The following is a 27429-nucleotide window of genomic DNA, read 5'->3' on the forward strand; positions in this document are numbered from 1 at the left end:
TGGGTGGGATAGTGTTTTTGAATTCAGACTCCTTATTTGCAGTCATTTGTTTTTTTCTCCATTAACAGTTAACTTCAGGTTAAGAGTAAGATATTTTTGACCTGGCGCCACATATAAAAGGAGTGCAGGATGTTAAAGCATCTCCTACTTATACAATCAATTGGACCATTAATGCAAGCTTCATCGCTAATTATTTGTTTTCTTTATCAACACTATACATATACCATTACACTGTTTTTATCTCATCTATATTGATCAAGCACATGTACATATACAAATTGCAGCAAACAGAGTGTATGACCTTACACGCCAGGAGGTGATGCAAGAGTCTTTAAATCAAACAACTTTAAAAAAAATCCCCATGAATTTATATAGCAAAAGATACTATAATTAAAAACAGTTGAACATTTTAACAGACGCCTATTTTATGACTGTTTATTATGATTTAAAAAAAGCCCATGAAATATGTACATTTTAATTTTTTTTAAATGATTAAACAGTTTTCAAAACGAGGCAAATATTAAGAAGTACTAATTAAAACATCCTTTTTTGTTTATGGGTATATATATTACATGGAAATTCCTTCATCTACACAAAGTAGATAAAGTAGCAAATATCTTCCTTCTCTGAAAAGTAGATTGAAAGATTCTTAGCTTTCCTAGTAAAGATAGGTAAACTAGATATGTTAAAATTGTCAAGTTAAATGTACTGCATTACAGCATGTCTTCTGTTGGCAGTCATCGCTCCATGAATCAGCTTTGTCAACACTATAAAAATTATCTCAGATCTTGTAAATTAATGCTGTAAATTCCTAATTGATTGCAAAAATTAAACGTAAGTGAAAAATAGATAGTAGCACACTTCTCTTTGCTTATAATTTTATAATCTCACAAGTTGATACAAAGGAATTGCGTACTTGCATAAAAATAAGGAACCTCCAGAATTAAATGAAATGAAGTCTTGGAAACAATTTTAAATGCAAACAGGTCCATTTACACAAAACTCAAACTACATCTGAATGTCATCAAGATACATGCATAAATCTGCTAAATGTATGTAATCATCACCAAAACAGTTCAGCAGACATGTTTATGAAGCTTATCTAAGAAGCATATGAGAGAGAATTTTAAAAGACACTTTCTCGGTCTAAGGACTGTTTTTGAAAGACTCGTAATATTAGAAAGCTCCTAAGAATTGTCTTTAAAGATCTGAGAACAACTTAAAATCATCTCTAACAGCATGAATTTGGTATTTTCTTAATCAATCATTGATAAATATTCAACATGTAGATTTCAATATGCATTCACATATACACAGTAAAAAATATCAGAATATTAGACACCAGTTCCCCTACCTCATTGGCAATACACACCCCTTTTATTTCTAAAGTTGGATGCATGAAATAAAGAAATATTCATTTGGTATATTAAATATATTGTCAATTGTGGACTGATTTGTTATTAGGGTCTTCCGTTTCCAACGGAAGACCCTCTTGTTTTTCTTCGGTTTCTTTTTATTATTATTTTATTTTTTATTTTTTTTCTGACTCCTTCTCGGCTTTATATCTCAAAAAGTTTTCATCCGATTTTAATAAAATTTTCAGAGCTTTTGTAAAGTTACCGTGCCTCAAAGATGTTAAAGTTTCAGCATTTAAGTCACTTCCGTTCAAATTTGGCGGCCATTTTTAAATTTAAAAAAAGTGATTTTGTCCGGGAGAAATCTCCGTAAACTTTAAAGACATCGCTTTGAAATTTTTACTGATGATAGATGTATCAATTCTATAATGTACTGGGGGGTTTAAAATTTTGTTTATCAATTTTGCTCAAAACCGGAAGCAGTTCCAATTTTTGGAAATTTTCATTTTTTTGAACAAAATAAGACAATACTACAGTCTTATAGAACTGGCCATGGTGAATTCAAATCTGAAATCCGTTAGAATCGGACGATGCATTACAGAGATATCGGGGTTTAAAAATTGATTTTTCCGGAAATTTTAATTCCGCGTCCTTAAAGGTTTAAAAAATAGCGTAATGTTCAAAGTAAAATTAAATCATACCAAAAATAATTGTTAAGTCGTGCTTGAACACATTCGGATTTTTTTTGTTAAGTCGTTCTTGAAATCAGAAAGTTTTTTGTTTATTCGTACTTAAAATCATTCGGATTTTGTTTAGTCGTACCAGGAATAATTCGAATTTTTCATCTTTTTATTTTAGTTACTCTTGTTTTTGGTTTAAGAGCTCTGCTTCTTACAGGAACTTCCGGCTTTACTTCCGACATTAACGGAAGACCCACTTGTTGCTTTGCAACGAGCTTTGCTCTAGTTTCTTTTTCTTTTTTTTGTTGGGGGGGGGGGTGAACAATTGAATAAAAGATGAATGGAAAGGAAGAAAAATGCACTGTATTTCAGTATTATTAAATTGTACCTAGAAAATCAGCGTTATCAAATTCAGATTAATAACTCCTTGCAGAATTTTGATTTCTTAATACTTCTTTTTTTTAAATTTCACTAAAGATCTCAAACTAGTTAAACACCTATATACTTTTCAATTCAAACTTTTTAGAAAACTTTTAGAAAAACTTGCACAAAGTTAGACAATTTACATGCACAGACTAGGATGGATAGAGGTATATACCTTGACACTTTGATGAGGCGAGTGCTCGTTGATAATGGCCTTAAATAAGGGTATAGATGTTATAGATGATGGGGCCCCACCTCCAATAAACCTACGCAGTGACTATTACCACTAGGTCAGATAAACTGTGTTAAGTACAATCATATGAAGCACCCTGTCTTATGAGAGCAATAAAATTATCTAAACTTAAAGAATTGCTTGACATACATACCAGAGTTTACACAAATGTTCCCAAAGAATATTTAGAAATATTTGACAACTTCAACATGAATCTCTTTTTGCATCTTGGAAATGATATTGCAATTAAATCATTAATAACAAAATTTGAAGTGTGTTATCCATACATACTCCCCTCTCTATCATTTTAATCTCTGTCAGACTGAGCATTATGAATTATAATACACACAAGTGTAAAAATGTTCAATTACTTCAAAAGTCATGCATGCTCCTAAAAGTGAAAAGGTCTATCAACAAAGACATCTTTCACAAGCATTCGACAACTTGTGTAAAATACTTTGTATAAGTATTCTTATCTATACAACAATTCTCAAAAGGTGGTTTAAAAAGGAGGAAGTTTTTTGCCTCTCCTTGTCTGGCACATCTATTCAATACACACAAGAAACTAACCTGTTGTCAATATGTAACACAACACGGACTAGCTGGGAATCCTGAGCCTAATACTTTGTCCGACTACTCCACTTATAAACTTGCTTCCCCCTTCCCCCACTCATTAACCAGGGCCCCGAGCTGGAGGATTTGTTTATGTTTATACACCGAGAGAAAGCTGGAAGCTGGAAATGTTTAACTTAATCTTTATTAGTTTACAACAACTAGCTGCTATAACATAGAGTCATCCACATCTTGCATTCTTCTGTCATAAGGGTTAATGGAGTGAATTTGTGTGTGAAAGTTCAAGTCAGCTATACATGTAACCTTTAACACTAAAATCATTATTACATTCTTACAGATTATTATTTAATGTATCGAGGCTATTACCAATCAGATTTATACAAAACTGTATGTCTTAATTCCTATTCATAATCTAAAGTTAATAAAAGTTTTAATCATGGATCCATTTCACATGAATAGGAGAGGGGGAATTGTATTTATATAATATATTATATAATCATGCATTCATTTATTAGATAACATGTCAAAAATAGTACTTCTGGATGCACTGCATACTGTGCATACTTGAATGCATTAGTTGTTTGAAACAGACTGTATGCTATATAACTATTAAAGCAACTCTAACAATCCAATTACCAGGTATCTAATAAATCAATGAACTCACAGTCTTCCAAATCTAATCAGTTTCAAGACTATTTTTGACTTAACCAGCAATTTAAATTTCTAAAGAGATTCTTTGTACAAAAAATTATAATGGCACTTTAGAAGTAAAATAAAATATAATCCTACCTACCGACACTCTCATCTTTGGCATATATTCATAAAATATTATCCCTGTATCCAATCTAAAGGAATTAAACAATGGGGCAAAAAGCTAAACCCAGTTTCCCTCAGAAAATATTGAGGTAATTACAAAAAATTAAAGCATATTACCTTGCTTTCTCTCGGCATTAATCTGAAAACTTGGAGCCTAACACAGGAAGAGCACTCTCACACGCTCACAAACTGCTAGAGAAGTAAACACAGGAAGTAATGGGTGGATTCAAACCTCAATATTATTTGATGAGAATTTATTTCTATCAAATTAAAAGTAAGAAATTCTCCCTCTCTAAGGTCCAAGGCTATTAGTACTCCATCAAAAGCCAATGCAGGTTATTTGGTACGGTTTAATGAAAGATGCTGAGGAATGATAAACTCTCCTTGCACTTTGGTACTGAACTTAATGAGATCTATATGTGCAAACAAAATTCTTTTCAACTCATTTTTAATATTTCCATAGATCAAGTTTATTTTAGAAGGGTAATAAGAAAGAACAATACCATAACCTGAAAATTATATAAAAATAATATCTTTTTCAAAATTCAATTTTTTTAATCAATAGCGTTAATCTTTACACAAAAGTATTTTTAAAAGGAACATTCATTATATCATACTTTTTAAATAATATAATTAATTTCTAGGGAGAACTTGCTCATTCACATTTAAGCTACCGTACTATAAACTGTAATACTATAGCAGCCAGACCTTGATTCCAAGTAGCCTTACAGCTTAATTTACTCATTTTTAAGGGGCATACAAATCAATAAGAATTAACCCAAGATGCATACCAATACTAAAATCAAAATATCAAGCACACCATGTGTTAATTATATCACCCATCAAGCTTTACTTGCATGTTGCAAATTTTGTGAAAATGAAGTACCGGTAAATACCACTATTTTTTATTGTGAAAGAAATAACATTTTGTATGCACATTATATTGGATATATAATTTCTGTATATCTCCTTCTTTGTAAGATAAAAATGATTGCAAAAGGAGATCACAGTGGGGAAAAGAAAGAATCATGGCATTGCAAGAGAATGATTTCCCTAGGTAACTCTTTGTCTCTACATTAATAACTCATTTCAGTAAAAAAAAAGATTTCTGTTAAATGTTGTCTATATTTAAGTAAGTTTTAAGTCAGCATGTGCTTTTAATTCAAAACTTGGATAAATCTTAAGGGGAAATGTATGTGACAAACAATCATTAAATTTTGAAGTTAATTAATGAAGAATCAATCTATATATGAAAAAATACAAAGACAGCTATAAATGTGAGAAATTATTGCAGCAAATAAAGGAAACATTTTTTTTAAGTTTTACACATATGACTTTCCTTATAGTATAACACTTCAAAACATGCTTCACAGTTAGATACAGCCATAAGTATTTTATTTCTTCTTCTGATATCTTAACAAGATTTAAAGTACATGTACAAGTACAAACACCAGGAAACAAGCAACTACCATTACAAGGAAACAGTTGGACAATTGAAAGTTGAAAAGTGACACTATAATTGGCAAATCAACCTAATACTTTTTTTGAAAATGTATATAGTTACATATCATACATATAATCTGCCTATCCTCCATTATATTCCCTGCAATTTATATCTACGTGTTAATATATTTTTTAATATTGCCTTCAAAAACTAAAGAAACTTAAACACAGAAATTACGTCTCGTTTGATCTGATGATCCACGCCTGGCAGCTCGATGTGGTCCGACCCTTTGAATCAAGTTACTGGCTTACCGCTATGATAATAATTATATGAATCAACCTCATGAGATATATAGCTATATTTGTATAATTTTGTAAAAATGGCTAAATCATCACAAAGCCATAAACATTACTACATGTACATTCATTTTTAAAAATAAGGGGGAAATGTAATGGGGAAATCATATGGAATGATTCTTTATCTGGTACCAAGTATTAAAGGTATACCTTTAGGATTAAATAAAATTTCTTCTAAGTAATGCATGGTCCAATAAATCAAAACCCACAAGGAAATTTATTTCTTTAGTGCTGTATGTATGATAACTTGTCAGGTGGGTGCATGTACTATTTAAAATGTCCTGGCAAGCAGGAAGGCATCGTCTATACCACACCTGTACAATCCAACTTTGTATAAGTTCAATTCATTTTACTCATAAATAATTCATTAATTGGATTATTTTCCAATTTTCAAAATTAAATAGGAAGTTTGAATAAAAATTTGTGTTCTTACCTAATATTTTATTATATTGATTAATTTATCTTAGGGCCTGTTAAAAAAATTACTCCTGTTGGAAAATCAATTCATATTTGGAATATTTGATTTTAATTAGAGATAATTTTGTTCCTGAATATGATTATAAATTTTACTCTCCATCATATCTGTAGAATACAGTGATTACATCCTGGCAGATTTTTTTCTGCATGTCTTTTGGTTACCAAGATAAATACTTCTAATACTAGTTGTAGCATGTATCTGGTGAATATTCATTATATTGTAATCGGAAAGGAGGAATGAACATCATAAATACAATGAAAACATATTGCTGGACTGTGAATTGAACCCGGGACCCTTGAGGGTCAGGAACTCTACCACTGAGCTACCTAGGCCGATATCTATAGTCCATATAGTTTATTTAGCCCCAACTACTACAGTATCAACTTTTGTACATAAAAAACATACAGGTAGAAGTTATAGGAGACATGAAAGAATTTTTTGGAAGAACACATCAAAAGGATCAAGTTAAAGGGCAACAACTCTTACAAATCAAAAAGTTATGAGCAACACAACATGAGTAATTTAAATCAATCCCTAACAATGATTAAAAGAAAATGTCAACAAAATTAAATTGGAATTTAACAAGCATATAATTCAAAGACTGGATATGCAAATACAGTTGAACTTCAGTATTATGAAGAAAGAAACTCTCTCGAATACTAAGTAGTCTGTCCCAGATTCCATGTGTCTTTGTTATATATGTATTAATTTAATTCAGACTTATCCATCAGCGACGAATAATTGAAATCGAAAATCACTGAAATTGAAAATGTTTAGCATTTGCTATCTGATACCAGTGTTATGAACCCTATTTCTAATCAAAGAAATTCAAAATACAAATTGAGTGATTATATTGGGGGGAAAGCTAACATCTATCCATTCAAAAAAAAAAATTAAGTTCTCAGAACATGTACTTTGCAAAAATTTTCAATGTTCTCATCTGGGTACTTTCATGTTGATTGCGATGCAAATCCCCTGGGCTTTTAGTATTTAGCTTTTCCTTGAAGCTGTATGATAGAATTTTTTTCATTCTAGTGGATGAATGTACTTTTTCACAAGTTACAAACAATCATCATCAATATGTCAGTTGACAGATAAGACACTGTTGCTTTCAAATTGCTATAAAAGCTGATACAGACAAGACCTGTCGGGATGTGTCATTGATCAGAGAAGCAAGAGTCATCATCATTAAGTTACACAGAGATGATCAAGAATGACAGACCTCTGCATTATCAACAGCAAAAAAAAAAAACCAGGACGCATTCATGTGCATCTGATAACACAGATTAACTCCTCATAACCTGAGGTAATCGGTGGATGAGGTAAGAGGATTATGATTATGGCAGCTTGTCTAGCTGCAGTGAAGTTTTATGCTCAATATCTACATCTAATAATTGACTATTTTCTTCCCCTATTTCTTAGAAAAATGATTGTGCTTATACCACAACTGACAAAACCATATCACTTTATCAACCAGTCCTAATCCACTTTCTGAATATAAATGTAAGCAATTCTTGAACTTTTTATAGAAATTGCCTTCAAATGCAATATTTATTGGTGCTTAGCTAATCATGTGATTTTATATTCAAATACCTTTTACTGTAGATTCCTTATTTTACGAGAGTACTTAATTCCGCTATTCAACAGTTTTCCATCAAATCGCAAGAACATAAAATCGCGAATGTCGAAATTTTATATTAGTTTCATTTAGTTTATACATATGTTTGAAAATTAAAAGCGAGATTTTAAAATCCGCGAGACGGGCTTCTCGCGATTTTACGCGGATATCAATTCCTCACGTATAATTAGGAATTTACAGTACATGAATATAATTTGTACACTTTCTATTTGTCGTATCTTATACTTTAGAGGTTGACCTAGCCTGCATATTGGGTTATTTTGTGATCGATAGAAATTTAGCTACATTGATAAAAGGGAGTGAAAACCAACAATAGTCCAACCCGTAACTGAGTTTGCTCACGATCGTGCAGTAAGCATTGGCCAGACTGGCAATAGGCTTCATGCCGAAAAATCTCAGTCAGAGTCTATACATGTACTCTGAATTTTTGTCTGAATGGGAAGGTTGGATTCCATGGTGTCTATTAATCTAAACCTTAAAAAAAAATTATAGAATACCAATCACTGACCAAGAGGATAGTGAAAGGGGTTATCATTGCATGGTGTCATTTAGGCAGGATTCTCCAGTTTTTTATATACATGTTTCTTTATCTTATTGTTTTGGTTGGTTTAGAAATGTTTGAAGATTTAATGTGATGTGTCGATATACTCTGACCATGTAATTTAAGACAAAATGAAAGCAGGTACCCAACAAACAAACAGGAACTCTGTAACAAACCACTTGAAATTGCATCTGATTTGTCAACACTGAAATCATATAACACAAACTTAAAACCTGAATCCATACAACACTGCCTCTGGCCACCTGATCTACATTCCATGCAACTGTGGGTTGTGACTTACCTCTGGCCACAGTTTTGGGACAGGCTAGGTCTGGGTAACAGCTCCCACGGCACTCTCCTGTCATGTGGTCACATGTCTGGTTATTGGGACAGCTACACGGATACTGACACTGATTCCCCCAAAACCCAGTCTGGCAAACTGTGGGACAAAATAATGGGAATGAATACTTGACAAAAGATTCTATAAATTAATCATTTCGCTATAACAGAGAAGGTATTGAATTTTACATGTTATGAGTATGTATTATTATTTACACCAGAAGAGCTAAACCCTGATGACCGTATCATTATTCAATTTGTTAAATTAGTGATGAATATCCGTCCAAATATTTGAATTAAAATTATTTGTAAGTTTTGTTTGACTTGATCATACTGCAAATGTATTACATTTGGTTGTGTATTCTTTTTTTAGCGTTTTAGGTGGAAAGCTGCTTCTGCTAAATAATTACATCATTAATGCTCTTCGCGTATGTACAAGAATTGGAACATTCAGAAATTCACATGCTATTAAAATATAATATATGTACATCTACAGTATTGAGATATATTCAAATATTTTAACTCTTTGTATGTTTTGCTGATTATGGCTTACCATAGATTTCAATCTCGCAAACATTCAGATAGTAAGGAGATATTTTCTTCCGCACAAATACGTTCTTTACTTTTCCGTGGCAGGATGTGTCAATTCTACCATTTTCTTGGATTGGTTGAGTCTGCTTGAAGCAAACATTGTTACCTACATCGTTGTCCTCTGATAAGACAACATCAAATCCCAACATCTTCTGAAGGTTTGAACCTATTTGCAATACAAATAAAACATACTGTAAAATGAGAAAATATGGCGCACTACAAATTTTAGCGCCTTTGGCGCAACTGCCTCTAAGCGCTAAAATTAATAGTGCGCCAACGATTTTCCATATGTATTAAATTTCTTCAAGTTGCAAAACAATAACGTCAGTCATTTTTAAGGCTATATAGCAGTGTTTATTTAAATATCAGATGCTGTCGGTTCTGTTTGTTTAAACAATTACACAGGTAAACGGTATGGGTTATCAGGTAGAAGTGCCTAATAATGGATTAATTAATTCAGTTTTAATTGCTTTTTATTATCTCTCATCAGCACCCTGAAAATTGGGCTTCTTCCCATGCCACTTCCATTTAGCGCCTCGAGGTGAAAATGTGATTAAGCGTGGCGATCGTTAACGCTGACAATACATGATTGATCATAATTTCTTTGATCTCCCATTAGTGGATAAAAAGATAACAAGACAATACATATTTTTTTAATGTAAAATTACTGTGAAAAAGATGCTCTCATGTTGATCGAAACTAATGGTAAATGTAGCATTCGATTTCACTTTTAGTTTCGGGACTCTTTTAGTGTTATCCAAGTCGACACGTTAAATTCAAAGTCCGATAACTCAAATTTGTTTACCAACAAAAATTACACATCATCGCCAATAAATGAGGTTTTCATATCTATCTACTGACGATTTACACAAAAGTAAGTGTATTGATTTCAACGACAGTTTACCGTGCAAGGGAGATACAATTCAAAGTCGTTTTGTTCACGTGCTTGAGTGAACACAGAACTAAATTTTGGGCATGATCGTTTATCAAACAACAACATTTTTGTATTCTTTTTTAAAGAAAAGATGCATGCGCTAAAATATAATTGCGCTAATGTACTGGCACTTGCGTTTGCGCTAAAATACATGTGCGCCAAATTTTCTCGTTTTACAATAAAAGGTTTAAAAGTACATATATGTTTAAACATGACATCATTTACTATGTACTAGTATGTAAATAATATAACATGCATATGGTGCTATAGTAATTCAAAAACCGAACAATCAAAGGCTACAAAATATGTAAAAATCTTGGAGGCATCTCAAAAACTCAGCTAAACACAAATATGGAAGGGTGAAGTCAAGGTCATGGGAAAAGTCAAGGACATAATACAGTCTGATCTCCTCTATATGTATATTTGAAGCTTGCTTAATAAATCTTGAAATGTGTGTTAGAAAATAAGCCAATTTATACAAATTTCAAAATAGTGGAATCAAAGTCAAATAGAAAGTGAAGGAAAAAATCAAAATACAAACCAAATGCTATAGCCTTTAATTCCTTCTAATTTTTTAAAAAGTCTAATGAAAAATATTCTTGGAAGAATTATTTTTAAACTGAGCTAAACTTAAAGTGTGACAAACCTCACATTAAAGGGGCATGGTCACGATTTTGGTCAAAAATTATTTTTCCGATTGGAATAATTACCATGCTTCAGCGAGGCATTCTTAATAGGCAAACAAAATTTGAGTGTCATTTGTTGAGTTATAAGCGAGTTACAGAGCTTACAATTCTTTGACATGTAAACAAAGCTTTTGTTTACATTTTGAATGTTGAAGTGAAAATTTCAAATTTAGACCTAGAATGAATGTGTTAAACGTTAGGAACTGTTTATCTATGCTTAAAATGAATAAGAAGATAGAACAATCATCTTGAAAAAGGTTTTTAATTGGTAATTTGAACCTATGTAAACAAAAACAGGGCACGAGCCTTGTTTACATGACTCAGATTTGTGAGCTCTGTATCTTGCTTAAAACTTAAAGACTGACTCAGAAATTTCATTTGATCATTAGAAATGCATTTCTAAAGCATTGTAAATAATAAAAATAGAAAAATAGAATTTGACGAAAATCGTGACCATGCCCCTTTAAGCTTGGTGTATGGGAGTTAGAGACAAACACTATTCTGCTGCGACCATATTACATTACATGTACATGGCAAGGCATAATAAAACAAGATATGTCTTCAACAATAACCTATGTATGCTATTAATCTGCAATACGGTCAACCTTTTCCCCAAGGTAATAAATGGTAGAACTAAGGGTTCTCTCAATAATGAGTGGACAATATCTTTGTATCTCTAGAATGTTGTGACCCTTGAGTGTTAACACTTCTGACTTCATAGTCGGCACTACCTAGTGGGTACCTGTGTACCAAATCAAAATTATCATATACACAGGTACATGTACTTACTAGAACTTTCTGTGAAAATGGTGACGCCATGAATATCGTAAATCTCTTGTAAATCTACTCGTAGTCTCATCACTTCTTCGTTGTTCTGGACAAAAAATGTGCAGTCTGTGCGATTTCCATTTATAGTACTTAATCCGAAAGCATTGTCATGTAATCTCACTTTTGTCCTCCTGTTTTTTGCGACATTTTCTGTAAATAAAATAAAATGTTAAAGTCAGTCACAGTATACCTATTGGCTAATCAATTTCAAATATGCCATTTTCTCCAACACATGTATGCCATGTTGAAATTCATCCTTAAATCACTCCATGTAATGATTCTAAAAACAGATTTTATTCAGATAAGTGCATACATCTGATTTACATTCTTTTTATACATAAAATCTTAATATTAAGCCAAAACACATTTCAATGTACAGTTTATGAATTATGATTATATTCTCTTACCCATTTGACAATTCGGTCCGTGCCATCCTTCCATGCACTCCTCACATTCCCCGGTCTCCCTATCACAGTCTGTTTTACAATGACACTCATTACACCTCGCCCCAAATGTATTCACTGGACAACCTAAAATACATATACATCAATTTCACTTCAATCATACAACCTAAAATACAAATTATAATACATCATTTTCACTTCAATCATACAACCTAAAATACAAATTATAATACATCATTTTCACTTCAATGATAGGATAGCTATAATGTGTTTTTCATACTGCTATTCAGTGCTGCAAGATCACCGATTTACATAATCAAACGGTGGAATAAAACTAATTTCTGATGGCTCAATTTTCGTAGTATAATTTGTAGATCTCTATATATACCCCTCACCCACTTACTATCGATAACATCTTCAGTTATTCTATTATACAAATTATTACAAATAAATCCATGAAATGACATTTCCAAGAACCATTAAAAAAAATTCCAAATATAGAAAGGATGTTAAAAAAAAACATTTCCCATTATAAATCTCCTAAAGAAAATTGTGTTTGTTCATGTTAGAACCATTTTAACAAGAGCTAATGGACTTTGGGTGGTTGTGTCAAACAGCACTGTGACGTAGGTCTGTCCATTTCATTGCATGGCTCTTTGAACTCTGCAAGAATTGTCTGGCTTTTTGAGACTATGCAATCTGTGTATATTTCCCTTGAAACCGCGTCATTTACTTGTTTTGACGAAAGAAATAGATAGCTACGCCCTGCTGAATGTCCAAGGTCTTGTTAAAATGGTTCTAATTTCTCCAGATAAAATTAGATGAAGTGTCAATGAGGAAATATTGGATTTTCCCCCTTTCAATTTCAATTGTTTTTCTTTGACAGGTGTGTTTTTTCGTTACAGTTTGTCTGTAGGAGACAGCTAAGCTAGGCTATAGTAACCTATATAGCTACTTGTAGCTGGGACAGATTACTGTAGCTCAATTATTTGGATAGTGGAGGATATAGTCACAGATATGTAAATACAAACGGTAAATGGTTTATTTACTGGTTCAAACGGTTATGAACAGCTGATTAATAAGGTTATAGCTATCATTAATAAAAAAAAATATACCTTAGGCCTAGTCGATTATATTTCTTTCTGCAACGCTAGCAATACCTTCAAATGGTTTCATACCTGCATGAACAGCTAATAATAAACCATCGAAGATCACAGCGTATTTATTGTGGTCAATAAAAAGAGACTTAAAACTCTCTCTTTGTACATGTTGTATAATTTGTATGAGGACTGGCAATGATTTACCTTTTACCTGTTTACAGCTACTGCAACCGATTTTCCCGCGGTTTTTGTATCTTGTATTTCCTGTTTGTATTATGAACAGGTCGTTCAAAGTGTGTTTATAATAATTGCTCATAGATATTAATATAAGGCCCAAGTTTATAAAAAAAAATATGTGCACATCTTTACAGTTTACCCACCCTATGCAGAAGTTAAAGTTGGTCAGGCAAAAAGCATCGTTTATTGAAAGTGTGTGTGTGTGGGGGGGGGGGGGGTCGTATCGTTTCTAACATTTTGATATTTAAACAATAAAATGCTTTCTTTGGTTATTCATGCGGAATATGAAGGTGGCGACGTTGCAGAAAAATACATAACCCGCATTAGCAGGTAATTGTAATTTTTCCTGCAATTATCACTACCTTTATAACCCGCATTAATCATCAAAGAAATCATTTCATTATTATATTTACATCTTTCTTTTAACAAATTATTGAACTGATCGTAAAGAGTTAGTAAAAAATAACTAATATTTATTGTTAATGTATATATTATTACGTTAAATAAATGAAATAGCCAAGTCGTCTTAAATGGGTAGTCTGTCATCATCATGATTATTTCGTGAAGTCCGTGATTATTTTTTATTAGGTCGATGAAGGTTTCGACCAATCGATAAACGGGCGTGTAGATTTCAATCCTATCAGTTTCAACAGAGTTATGAATTACAATCAATTACAGTAAGAAATAGAGGTAACCCTACTTGATGGATGTAAATAAAATATGTTAACTTTCCAAAATTAAAAGTTACAGTCGAACCAGTTCGCTTTTCACAAAAAAGAGGCACCCCCTCACTGTCCCTTGTTAATACTTCAATAGTGTATATCTATTTGTAATATGTTGTAACGTATTTTAAAATAGGTTAACAAACACAGCTTTTTAAACTGCAAGATTTGCATCGTATTGTAGAATAAGATAATAGGTTGCAAATCTAGTTTTGAGTAGAAACTCTGTCTGAAATATCTTTTCTTTTCAGAATCCGCTAGCCCTCTTCAGACGAGGAAGTTTACACACAATGACCATAGTGGTCGATGGAAGTATTCATGTCCGAGTCATTTTTATTCTGGTATTTCATAGAATAAGACCTACTTATTAACACCGCTTCATACTAGTATTCAAATCGTAAAAAATTGCATGCTATTTTAACATATTTTACCATTTTACCATTGAACTTAAACTTACAAATGCATGAATTTATTTTTTTTTATTATTATTTTCTTGCCCATGAATAAATACGAGAATTTGGCAAGGTTTGCATACTTGTAGGTCTGTCTGTTATAACGTCAATCGAAGAACTGTTCTTTACAGAAAGAAGTACCTTATATATATATATATATATATATATATATATATATATATATATATATATATATATATATATATATATATATATATATATATATATATATATATATATATAGCTATACAATGAAAAATTAAAACCACTTTTAAAAGTTTTTTTCAATATATAATTTTTTTTCGATATAGAATTGAATGATTTATTGAACGACACTTTTTGTAAGTATATCTATGTATGCATGGCCTGTGTACCCACTTGTACCTTAATAGGTGTATACATTTATTGAAATATTTCGTATACCTCACAAATTTATTTCATCAAAATATCTATTTATACACGAATTGTTTTTAAAAACACGTGCTTCTGTATTTAACACCTGCAATAAAAATTTCATTTAGTTGCAGAAAAATATATCATTTTTAAGAAAGCAATCCCATCTCATATGCAATGACTAGATTAAATATTTGAAACAAACACAATCTTTAAAATTTGCGATTTTTGGTAGATGTTTTAACTGCATGTAAATCTCATTGACTGTTTTTAAAACACTTTGGTAAAAAAAACAAAAAACAAAAAACCTTCAAAATGGTTTTTAGCAGATGTTGAGCCTAAAATATTTTTTATCACCTCGTCGTGGATATCGTTATAAAAATTCAGAGATCATTAAAAGTTCTTACCATTTTTGAACTGTTCAATTTCCAAACTGTTTAAAACACATCCGGAAAAAGTTATCAAACTAAATAAAAAGAATATTTCCATAGTTTGTCACAATATAAAGCTGTAAGAAATTTAAGCTTATAGGATGAGAGAAATTTAAACAAAGCACCAAAAATTTTCCATTGTGCACTCTGCTCTTTTCGGTAAGTAAAAATTCACCGGTCTTTCAGGGGGGTACTCTTTCCCTTTTGGAGTGCGGAAATGAAGGACGGAAGATCACATATACTGTTATAATAAATGACCAGGATGTTTAAATGGATATAAGAATATATAACTACTTATTTGCTCTCTCTCTCTCTCTCTCTCTCTCTCTCTCTCTCTCTCTCTCTCTCTCTCTCTCTCTCTCTCTCTCTCTCTCTCATCAAGTGACCAGAGCGTGCAATTAATTATAACATCAGCAAAATTGGCAATATTTAGAAATAACACTTGATTTAACAAATTTGTAAGAATTTTTGATTTGCTAAAAGATATTTCCTTGAGCTATCGAGAACTATTTTATATTTTTTTTTATATATCACTTATTATTGCATAGCTTTCGGACTTCCATTAATAATAACTTTTTTTTATAATTTATTTCTAACTAGGAAGTACTATGATACGTGCGAGTTCGCCAAGAGGTCACATCAAAACCATTCCATAGAAAAGTGCTTACGTATGCTACAAATAAAGTATCAAAACATTAGAAAAAGGAAGAAAAAATCAGGTCTATTGACCAATAAATAAGACAAAACTTCTGTCAAAAATATATTCTAAATGTTCTTTATTTTCACGAGTCGCTTCAAAAGAATGTCCCTCCATTTAAATACATGTATTTCGTTATTCAAACCCACAAACATCGGGGATTTCATTAAATAATTGAAATATTTTTAATAATTGTACATAAAAATTTAAAGTGTTGAATATATAATTTACGCTCAGTTTAAAGTTTGGTCAGGATTGACAGTTGACATACAACGACTCCCCATCAGATTCAGAAGATGACCTATATGTATAGCTGCAATAATATACCTCACTCTTCCGATTTTTTTTTTTGTTTTTGTTTTTTTTATGGGGAGGAGGGAATGTCAGTTAAAAAAAAGTCGGAGAGGGTTACATTCTATATTGCAGCTACAGATGACCCTGTCAGGTTTAAGGATGACGGGGGAGGATGACGTTTCATCACCAAAGTACAGGGCAGTGAATCAGTCGTCCGATCGTCATCCATGACTCGCGCTAATACTGTCCATTGGTTACAGGATGAGATGGTTCCGGACAAGTTATTGTTTGACATCATTGGATATGTTCACAACTGCATGTTTGTTTGTTTTAGGTGCGCTCTCATAATCTACATGTACTTTTGTTACTTAAATCTCTTCATATGTGCCTAAGTCAAGACGAATGCTTGGACACTGGCTATAATTATATAGTATACGTATACAATTAAATAACCATGTATTTACAGCATTGTGTATGAGTTTTAAAAATTCTCTTCCGGAATACATGTAACTAAACATCAAGAATGTGAAAATTTTCCTCCACGGGTGATTTTTGAATGACGCACATCTTTTATTTTACCAAAATAAGTCATCATTTTCTGCAAAAGAAAAGTATTGTATTACCCAATTGTGGTCTTTTTCTTATTCACCTACTAGAACCTTAAAACTATCTTCATTGTAAGAAAGGACTGGCGAAATGGGTTCTAGTTCTGAGTTTTCATATATAATTATAGGAGGAATGGGGAAAATAAGTAAGTTCCATATTACAGAGATTTCAATTCGTTGTTAGCTTATTTTCTAACATCAAAGGCCGTGAAACCTTTCAAAAACGTACCCTTTTTGCATAACTATTTCGCAAATAATTATACACTTGTATCTTCCTGTCATTGAGTAGAATATTTACAGGAGTCTGAATACATTCCGATTTAGGTAACTTTTTTCATCCAGGTCATCCAACTTGTGTTTTCTTCCTAATCTCTTCCACTCAGTCTTTTGTCCTGTTGTTAATTTTGAATTTACCGGGTGGCAGTAAAAACATGTACAACATTTTCAACATGACAACTACCAGGTGGCAGTAAATACAAAATTTACAATTTTGTATTTACTGCCACCCGATAAATTCAAAATTTACGACATGACACTTTGGAAAAAAAAAGAACATCTTCAAACTAGCTTACTTCAGTATCAATTTCAAAATCGTCCATTAATGAATGCTTTAATCCCCACAACCCTCCCCACCCGAACCAAAAAAATGACTGAGATATCTCATCTGTGGGTTATTGAATAAAAACTTGAAACTTCTTCGCTTTAGAATGATTTTTTTTTTTACACTTATTTTACATGTTCAATCAAGTCTATATCTTTTCAGAAACATTTTCCAATTTATTTCTAGGTAAATGCAAAATTGGAGAATGTAGTCCCAAGAGATAAATAAAATATTCAAGATTATTTCGCATCCATATTATTTCATATTCTTTACATTTCTTTAAAAAAATTAGGGGCCACAGCAAAAAAGAACGAAATCTTTTGTATAAAATCCTATTTCCATGGAAACTTAAGTTCTTATTCTCTCGTCTCTCTGTTCTGTATAAGAAGATTTTAATCATAATGGAAATTTTTCTCTCTCTGTTTGCATTTCCATTATAAAATTTGAATCCCAATGGAGCCCCTCCTGATCCTACTTTATCTTATAAATACATTGGGAAGTCAAGTTCAAAAAAGGTATTAATTACTGTTCATTTGGTTTAAGTGATAACTTTTACATGTACTTTGGAAATGTGTGTTAAGTCTAGTTAAAATTAACCATCTGATAAAGATTAAGATGTAAAAAGTCTGAGAGATACAACACCAGCCCCCCCCCCCCCCCCCCCCCAAAAAAAAATTACGCAGATGACTCGAAATATTTCTGTACGAGCTACCAAAATAACAAACGGAAGTTCATGGCTGCTCCAACAAAACCATGGGAAAGAGCAGGGATAAACTATCAAAATTCTGGAAGCTTACCAGCAAATAACATGTCAGGGTATGCATCATCTAACAGTCAGTTTGTTAACATAAGTTAGATCTAATCAAAATTCCCAACTTGTTAGTCTATTGAAAATACAATGCAATGATTGTTGAAATTGTGAATGAGCTTGGTTCATGGCAACATGGTTGGTCAAAGTTCGAATGACAAGTAACATTGATGCGCATAATGAATAACAAAGAAATAGGAATTTGGATATAAAGATTGTATACATAGAAATAAGGGTATGATGCCAACTTTATTTTGTCAAAATTAAAAGCTTTAAAACTTGACCAGAAGAAACTCGAACCGTTCTAATTTATAACCCTACAAAGATAACTATCACTATACGACTATCTACATGGTCAATATTTTCATGTTGTTCAAGTACTCAAAACATTTCTATTGAATTAAAGAGATTATAAATTGTTGTAAAATTGTTCCAAGTTAAAGCATAATATTTAGGGGATATTATAGAATGGGGAATTATAACTGATTAATATATATTAATGTTAAGTGTACATTTTAGATGATAAAATAGTATAAATACTAGATTATTTTTGTATAACACAATTCACATTTTTACTAGGATTGATATGTTCCAACAAATTTATTCGATAATTTAAACATCGCTAAATTGTATACATGTATCAATATATTGTGCTAATAAACAGCATCATAGTTAATATTATGAAACAATTTGCATTATGTAAATCATGAATTGTCAATAAAATAATTTGATCTCAAGCAATATTTTACTACTATTGATATGCTATGTGTATAAGATTATTTATATGATAACTTTTATACTTTACACTTACAGTCCTCCTATAGGAGGTACAGAGAGCCTGCCACCATGCTGTGTCCCAGGTGCATCAGGCCCGGGGAATCCTCCCCCGATACCCTCCCGTCCGACACAAACTGGCATGGGAAGTCGCTTATCATCACCATACGGGGGATACAGTACCGGTAGTTATTCTCCCTATAGTAGTTATGGAGGAATGGGTGGATATGGCTACAGTCCTTACAGCAGTTATGGATCTATGGGTTATGGGGGAATGGGGGGATATAACAGAATGGGTTATGGTGATGATTTCAATCAAAACAGCATTGCCAGACTGGCAGAGGAAAGCTCTAGGCCTGCATTCCAGTCCATTGAAAGTATAGTCAATGCCTTCACCTCTGTTAGCATGATGTTGGATTCCACATTTCAGGCCATGTACAACTCGTTCCGAGCAGTTGTAGGTGTCGCTGATAATTTCACTCGCCTTAAATCCCAGATTGGTCAAGTATTGTCGGCTTTTGCAGTATTTCGATTTCTGAAGTATCTATACCGTAAACTATTGGTGTTGTTACGACTGAGGCCCCAAGGTTATGCGGAAGAAGCTTGGTCAAAGGCATCTGATGTGTTAAGTCAGCTTCCTGATGAAGGGGGAGCTCCCAAGAAGAGCACATGGCCTATAATGCTGTTCTTTGGAGTCATTATGGGAGGACCCTGGCTCATCTGGAGGATGATATCCAGCTTGAGTGGACCTTCTGGTAATTATTATGAAAAATTAAACATACATAACAAAACAATGTTTATGACAATTATTTAGTATTTAGAATTACAAGAGTTTCATTGATATTTTGATTAGATTTATATTAAAAGCACCTCTCTTTGATTAGTGAAAGCCTGGGCTTCTGGAGAAGATGACCATTTTGTTGCCAGGGCAGAGTATGATTTTAATGGGAACAGTGAGGAAGAGCTTTCTTTCAAAGCAGGACAGCTTATCAAAGTAGCACCAAAAGGTATGTACCTGATATCAGTATTGATTTGTATTCACCCTCAGTGGTGATAACAAGTTTAAAAGGCAGCTCACATAATAACATGAACCAAAATGCACAGTAATGTTGATTCAAAAATTAAAATTAAAAAAATTCAAAATTTATATCACATGTACTAAGCAGTGTGTGTTTGCAATGTTTTAGAAATTCAACCACGAATGAGAGGCTGGCTTTTGGCATCTGTGGATGGACAGAAAGTTGGAATTATTCCTGGAAACTATGTAAAGGTGCTCGGAAAGAAGAGAGGCACAAAACACCAACAACAGTCTTCCCCTGGTAATGCAACAGATCCTGCACAGACCCCAACATTAAGCTCAGTCAACAGTGCCTCTGCTCCAGACATGGTGTCCGGAACAAGCACCTGTTGTAAGAAATCATGTGATAAGTCAGAGAGTGTGAACAATGGACAAGTCAAACCAGTGGCTAGTGCACCATGTATGGACAACTTCAATTCAACTTCAGAAAACAGTACATCCTTTGCTAATCTAGAGGATGCATTTCCAATTGATTCTAATTCCCAGAACAATTCAGTAAGGCAACCAGAAAATTTGAATGCAAAGGATATTTTGGATGCCAATGAGGATAACCTAATAAATTAAGTTTGGTGTTGGGTATTACTGCCATAATTGTGATAACTGATCAAACAATCAGATTAGATAGGATTACAACTGACATAATTTATTGATGGTATGTGTACTGTGTACATGGTATTGATTTTTCTCATAAGTAATGGAAAATTGAATCAGGAAAAAAGCAGATATATATTTTATGTACAACAGTGTTTTTAAATTGTTTCCTTAGGGATGCAAAGTGCATGTTGAATATGCTAGTAAGATCCTTTTATATTGAATTTAAATCATAATAAATAATTTAGATTTATGAGCTGAACATTTCCAATTCTATTGTGAAGTCCTTTTTGTATACAATCATTTATATGATAATCCTTGAAATCCAGCCTCACTTTCATTCATATAATTTACATGTATTTCCTTTCTCTGCCACTAGTTTAATTACAGTTATCTCTCTTGGCTGTTTATAGTTGTTGTATCTCATTTCTTGTGATGTGAAGTGAGGAGAACTCGGATTGCTTTTCTTTTCTAGAAAGTGTGGTATTATCTGGGATAGGGATTTATATTATTTTAAAATCACTTCAGAAATAAAGTAATTGAATTTCAGGATAATGTTTCCAACTGATCGAGTTTAACCATATTATTGCAAAAACTGAAATGGGTGATCTCTAGCATTACAATTTAAAATTTCATTTTACATTGCAAAAAAATAAAAAAAAGTATGGTAGATCTACTCATAACATATATATCTTGTTTCTTAAGTCTAGGTTATACTATAATTATAGGCAAATTTCCTAAAAAACTGAAGTTAATATTTGTGAAATATTATTTAAAAAGAAAAAAATATTGAATTGATATAATTGTAGAATCAGAACTTTTGATATGTGATTTTTTATGGCTAAAAAACAATTATACAAAATGCAAGTGATTTTTTATATGCTGTATAAATGAGGGAAATGAATTTTAAGAGAACGTATGTAAAGGGTTAGGGAAATTGCTTGTCAATTAAAAATCAGCATGTGATTTATTTGTAAATTTAAAATAAAAATAAGATTATGAAAGACTTGCATCCTCATTTTACTTCATAATGGTTTCATTTCTTAGAGGAAGAAAATAATTTCTTACACAGTTTGGACATCACAATTTAGTAAAAGCTGAATTAAATGTCCTTGTATGGAAATCACTTGATTTTATGCATACATTTGTATTTGTTTTGTACTTTAATTTAACACTGTTATATTTTAAAAATGATATAGCAAGAAATGCAGAAAAAATCCCTAAAGGTATTGGAATTAATGCTTGAATTTTAAAATTCAATTATAAAATTTTTAGTTTTTCTTGATTCATTTCCCCCCAGTAATAATGCATTGCTGCTTGATGTTAATGTTTTGAGAGAAAGAGAGAGAGAGAGACTCAGAGAGAGAGGGAGATTTTAAAAAATCAAAAATTATATCTGACAGTATAAAATGTTGATGTATTAAAGTCTGTTATCAGCTTATGGACTTTTTAGAAGAATTATTTATGGCAGCGGATCCTGGTTTACTACAACTATTCCATCTGAACGATTTTTGTGGTTAAAGATGTGTGGAAGTATGTGTTTCTAACAAGGTTCCAGTGGCAACTTTTCTTCCTGAAAAACTTTAGAATATTTTGTTTAAGTAAAAGTTCTGTGCAATACTTTATTTCCCTTCTTCTTTTATGATCTTTGGTTATATAGCGATTTTTAGGCGGAAGCGCCTATTGCAATTGCTTTCATGACCTTCTACGTCATAGGTCAAATTCCTGCCCTTTTTCATGGTAAACTATCGGATGTTATTTAAACTAAGGGCACACAACTCTATACCCCCCCCCCCCCCCCCCACTGTTTCACCCCCGTTTAAACATCGTTTCTGATAATAGAACTGAGGTATGTCTCTAAATTTTTACTTCATCGCTTTTATCATTGAAAATGCCTATAGCAAAGATAGCAAGTGGCAGATTTACGTATTTGATAGTACAGGAACGAACGATAACTCTTGCGATGGTATGCGACATAAACAAGGGATAAGCACGGAGTCAGATGCCTGTAGATGAAATTCCGAGGGAAAAATAGTTCAATTTGAAATTGCGTGTTTATGAGTACAGAAGGAAAAATTGATAGGGAAACAGGTAATGAATGCTTTTTAAAAAAAAACAACAAAAAAACAAGGGTGTGTATAAATCTTTTTAAAAAGATTAATAGAATGATACAATGCTTATAAATTATTTGTAAACATACCAACGTTTCGCGTAGTAATCTCAGACAATGTTATGCAGTGTAAAAATTTTTGTCAACAAACGCACGTTGAGAACAACCAGTGACTGTCCATCTTCGACATACGTAAGGTAAGTTAGGTAATTAATGTGTTATTTCTCATTGTATAAACGTTTGCCTCATCATTTTAGATTTTCATGTTACAATAATCTTGATCGAGGAGCTGGTACATTCTTAATCCCCGCTTGTATATTGTGACGTGCGGAGGAGACATGTCACAATATAAAAGCGGGGGTTAGAATCAGAGAAATCTCTGATAAGTACATAAATTTTATGAAAGAATTTATATTGTTTGTGTTAGGCATTCATCGATAATTCTGAAACGTCGGTCTTTTGTTATGAATACTGTACAAGGTGAGGCCTACAGGATATCTTTAAAGATTAAAATTTAGCACAATGGAATCGAATATAAAGGAAGATAACATTTCCTTTTTTTAAACCTTTAATATTTTGTGACATCTTTGCAGATCTATATGTTCATATGGTGATTTTATAATATGTTACGAACTGCGCTGTATGATATAGGGTTCATTCATTTTGCTTATAAACAATTACCATATTCAGCTTGGTTTAAAAATGACTCATGAATAATGCAAATGAATTTTCTCTAAAAATATCTCAAATATAGCTTTTAAGTATCATACAAGATACAATTCATGGTTGATATAATGAATATTTCAGATAGGCTATTGCAAAGATATTTAATTGAACATTTAAAAAAAAATTAATATGATTTATCCTTTAACCTACTATATTTACTTGTATCTCAGAATTACCTTATCATTACTCTATAATGAGAGTGACTAAAATTTCCTATGGAAATTTCTCTACATCATAATTTATATGATAATTCTGATGACTGCATCTTTTGTTTTTAAATTTTAAAATTTCCAATTCATGAGAACTTGGACTATATACCAGTATATCTTTGATCTACCATGTTCATGATTAATTGCAATTCCAAAAAGACTCAATTACCCAGCAGGCATACGACGTTGTACCAACGTTGAAAATACGTTGATCATGGTTGACGACGTTGATCAACCAAAATACAACGTTGTGCGACGTTGAAGAAAAAGACGTTATCAACATGACAAATTTTCAACGTTAGTTAGACGTCAGATATTCTGACCAATATCGACCAAATTTCTCATACATTGTATTTTTCATAATTTCGTGTAATTATTGAATTCTGTAATTTGTGGGCATAAAAAGTGAAAAAACATCATCAGTGATGGCAAAAAATCGCACATGTAAAGAATTTACATGTATGCGGAAAGCGCGCGATAGGCATTGATCTTGTAAACCCCCCCCCCCCCCCCCAATATCTACACAGCTTGAAATGATTTAAGTAACTTTATGAATCATTTATATATATAGTGTTAATGAATAAAACTGTTGATAGTGAAATAAATTCAGTTATGGCGAAAGTTAGCGCATGTAAACAAATTATGCGGCAAGGTGCGCGATAGCCATTGATCTATTGCACATCCTCCATATCTGCTCAGCTTGAAAGCGCATGCTGGCCAGACAAGTAATAATTACTGGCGCGAACAAATTACCGCGCCAACTGAAACAAAGAACCAGTGTCCAGCTGGGGATAAGATATCCTAGCTGGGAAGCCATTTTGAACGCCATTCCAAACTTGAGACCGTGAGGAGCAGCATTTATAAATTCTACATCGACCTTTAATACAAGGACATTTTGGATTTCATCCTCTAAAATAGTAAAGTAAGTGTTTCTTTCAATTATATAATGCATGTTGTATAATGTTTTTATTTTTTTCAAGCTAGAAAAAAATGCTTAACCGCATGGCGCGTGTTTTTGAATTCACCACTAACGAACAGAGAATGCATGTAAAAATTGATCGATCTCTAACTTACATTAGTCTAATAATATCAAAGTATTGTTAGCCTTGAAAATGTCTTTAAGTTTTTGGTGTTTTTTGTGGTGTTTTTATTTTTATTTTTCACCACTAACGTTAGTAATGTTATGTACGATAGTTCACACGTATCACGAATGACTCTTTGGACGAGTTAACTAAGAGAATTTCCGATTTACGTACAAGTTAACAGAAGAGTGAAACTATAAATAGAATTGGGATTTTATTGTTGTCGTTGATCTTTGGTCTCCAACATAACGATGCAAGTTTTAATACTCAATAAGTGTACCCAGGCAACTGATCGAAGCCGTTTTGTAATACGAGTTTTTTGAGTTCCGTTTGTGTGTTACGGTCTTATTACTTCAGTATCTTTTCACACACTTTACATGCAAAAAATATTTGTAATGTAAATTTATATATTGCAGTAACACTACAAACTGAAAGTATGAATGAAAATGAACAATTGCATTTCAGAAATTCTTGCTTCAAAAGATTGGAGGTACAGATGGTACTGACCACATGAAGAAAGCAATGTTAAGGTAAATAAAGAATGATGTTACTGAATAATTAAAGATCATTTATTGAAAAAATCAATGTATGACATTGTATTCAGAGTGATATGAAATACTAAGTATTTGAAGTATGACATATTTCAATTTATTTTCAGAACTATGACAAACTCGTACATGGCTGGTCTAAACATGAAGGGAAAACGGGGAAAGAAAGCTTTTGGTTCCTCCCAACTCTACCTCCTTATAAAAGGTAAAATGTTTCTGATTTTTACTACTGTCAAATTTCTCATTTGTAGTACATGTAGATTGAAACAATTAAAACATAATTTGATTAGTTGGTGCAGACGCAGAGTACTGTAGATTCCTCATTTTTCATGATTACTTCATTTTGCGATTCAATTATTTAATGCATCAAATTGCTAGAACACATAATTTTTATCATATAGGAGATCATAAAATCCGTGAGATGTGCTTTTGGCAATTTTACATGGATATTAATTCCTTGTGTTTAATTAGGAATCTACAGTATACATCTATTTAAAAATGGTGTGTTATCTTTATGGCAATCTAATTGAAATTAGATCCCGTGATCTGCAAGGAAAAAGCCACTGGAGCAGATCAAAGGATCCAATTTTGGTTGAATTGTCTTTATGTAAAGAAAAAAATATATACAGAGGAACATATATTATAAAGCACCTTTATGTCTGTTTCAGAAACTGTATTGACATCTCATACACAGTATACAGAATCAAAATTCAATGAAGATTTGGCTAAATTCCTAAAATATGCCCCGGAGCGTGTGGGAGGAGGTGGAAGAAGGAGAAGAGATTGACTGTTTTTCACGTTCACTTGACCAGAACTAATGATTTTACTCTTTTTCATCTTCTTAAACTAATGTTTTTGTGAAAAGCTGGCTACAGATGTGAGCTAGGTTATCCATCAGTGATTTTAAGTGATACTTTCAATTTATTTAACTGTTTCTCTCTTGAATAAATTGATTAATGATATTTGTTCTGGTGTCATGTTGTTCATAAAATAATTTGAGGCAAAATGATTCACTGCAATTAGCGAAAAAAAATCAGTGTTCAAGGTCAAACAGTTGTAGCATTTCAACCAAATATCAACTAAATTTAAACGTTGTAACAACGTCAGAAGACGTTATATCAACGTTGAAACAACGTCAGATATCAACGTTGAATCAACGTCAAAATTTCAACGTCCATTCAACTTTCATATTCAACCAAAATTCAACGTCATTTCAACGTTGAGGCATGACGTTGTTTCAACGTTGAATCAACGTTAGAATGCCTGCTGGGTTATATACCTGACAATGATTATAGATAATAACCTAACATATATCTATTTGTTCTATATGTATATGTTCTTTCAGATGAATGTCAAGAAACTGATTAACGTTAACTGACAAGAGGAGACAATGAGAGCCCAACATCATTCTTCATCTCTGACGGGGAGAGTTGGTAAATTTGGGTGCACAGCTAAATTCAAGCAAAATAAAGAAAAAGACGGATGCTATAAAAATGCGGTGTTGGCTTCCCAGTTCAGCACTTTTAAAGAGGGACAAACATTGCACGTTTGCAACTTCTAAATGGAAGCAGGGCATCTGAAATATGCTGGAATCCTCATCTTAATGGCCTAAACGCCATTTTCAAGGTTAGTAAATACAACTAAATTTAAAT

General features: G+C 32.3%; 3 protein-coding genes across 11 annotated transcripts in view; 2 read left to right on the top strand and 1 right to left on the bottom strand.

Annotated features, from left to right (window-relative positions):
- The window catches only part of LOC105328026 (mucin-22), a 40781-nt gene extending 25013 nt beyond the window's left edge, over nucleotides 1-15768 (bottom strand). For 4 of the 5 annotated variants that reach the window (XM_066067087.1, XM_066067088.1, XM_066067086.1 and 1 more), the window contains exons 1-5: nucleotides 13624-13735; nucleotides 12323-12445; nucleotides 11877-12065; nucleotides 9430-9633; nucleotides 8839-8976 (exon numbers count right to left, since the gene is read on the bottom strand). In XM_066067087.1, the coding sequence (XP_065923159.1) occupies nucleotides 8839-8976; nucleotides 9430-9633; nucleotides 11877-12065; nucleotides 12323-12445; nucleotides 13624-13735 (766 nt within the window). Of the gene's footprint in view, nucleotides 1-8838; nucleotides 8977-9429; nucleotides 9634-11876; nucleotides 12066-12322; nucleotides 12446-13623; nucleotides 13736-15630 lie in introns of those variants that run through there. The other variant, XM_034458190.2, reaches the window with a different exon arrangement.
- Nucleotides 15769-18521: 2753 nt separating this feature from the next.
- Nucleotides 18522-21218, top strand: LOC105325411 (peroxisomal membrane protein PEX13). The gene is made up of 4 exons (XM_034458203.2): nucleotides 18522-18667; nucleotides 19473-20188; nucleotides 20318-20440; nucleotides 20621-21218. Exons 1-4 carry the CDS (start codon nucleotides 18585-18587, stop codon nucleotides 21073-21075), a joined length of 1377 nt encoding a protein of 458 aa, XP_034314094.2. The 5' UTR covers nucleotides 18522-18584; the 3' UTR covers nucleotides 21076-21218.
- Nucleotides 21219-24902: 3684 nt separating this feature from the next.
- Nucleotides 24903-26742, top strand: LOC136270232 (uncharacterized). Of its 5 annotated transcripts, none has more exons than XM_066067230.1 (4): nucleotides 24903-25069; nucleotides 25695-25759; nucleotides 25888-25982; nucleotides 26446-26742. In XM_066067230.1, exons 2-4 carry the CDS (start codon nucleotides 25740-25742, stop codon nucleotides 26562-26564), a joined length of 234 nt encoding a protein of 77 aa, XP_065923302.1. In that variant the 5' UTR covers nucleotides 24903-25069; nucleotides 25695-25739; the 3' UTR covers nucleotides 26565-26742. The 5 variants fall into 5 exon arrangements, with proteins under 5 accessions (XP_065923302.1, XP_065923300.1, XP_065923299.1 ...); XM_066067228.1 differs by lacking the exon at nucleotides 24903-25069 and adding an exon at nucleotides 25382-25482; XM_066067227.1 differs by lacking the exon at nucleotides 24903-25069 and adding an exon at nucleotides 25406-25534.
- Nucleotides 26743-27429: the final 687 nt, after the last annotated feature.

The sequence above is a fragment of the Magallana gigas genome, chromosome 7, assembly GCF_963853765.1.
Source record: "Magallana gigas chromosome 7, xbMagGiga1.1, whole genome shotgun sequence".
Classification (NCBI taxonomy): Eukaryota; Metazoa; Mollusca; class Bivalvia; order Ostreida; family Ostreidae; genus Magallana; species Magallana gigas.

What these genes read in the sequence shown, in the direction of transcription:
- LOC136270232 (XM_066067227.1), top strand. Translation starts at nt 25,481, where the DNA reads ATGCAAGTTTTAATACTCAATAAGTGTACCCAGGCAACTGATCGAAGC. An exon ending in CAACTGATCGAAGCCGTTTT is followed by an intron (nt 25,535 to 25,694) that starts GTAATACGAGTT and finishes ATTGCATTTCAG; the next exon opens with AAATTCTTGCTTCAAAAGAT. An exon ending in ATGAAGAAAGCAATGTTAAG is followed by an intron (nt 25,760 to 25,887) that starts GTAAATAAAGAA and finishes ATTTATTTTCAG; the next exon opens with AACTATGACAAACTCGTACA.
- LOC105325411 (XM_034458203.2), top strand. Translation starts at nt 18,585, where the DNA reads ATGGCTGCTCCAACAAAACCATGGGAAAGAGCAGGGATAAACTATCAA. An exon ending in CCAGCAAATAACATGTCAGG is followed by an intron (nt 18,668 to 19,472) that starts GTATGCATCATC and finishes TTACACTTACAG; the next exon opens with TCCTCCTATAGGAGGTACAG. An exon ending in TATCAAAGTAGCACCAAAAG is followed by an intron (nt 20,441 to 20,620) that starts GTATGTACCTGA and finishes GCAATGTTTTAG; the next exon opens with AAATTCAACCACGAATGAGA.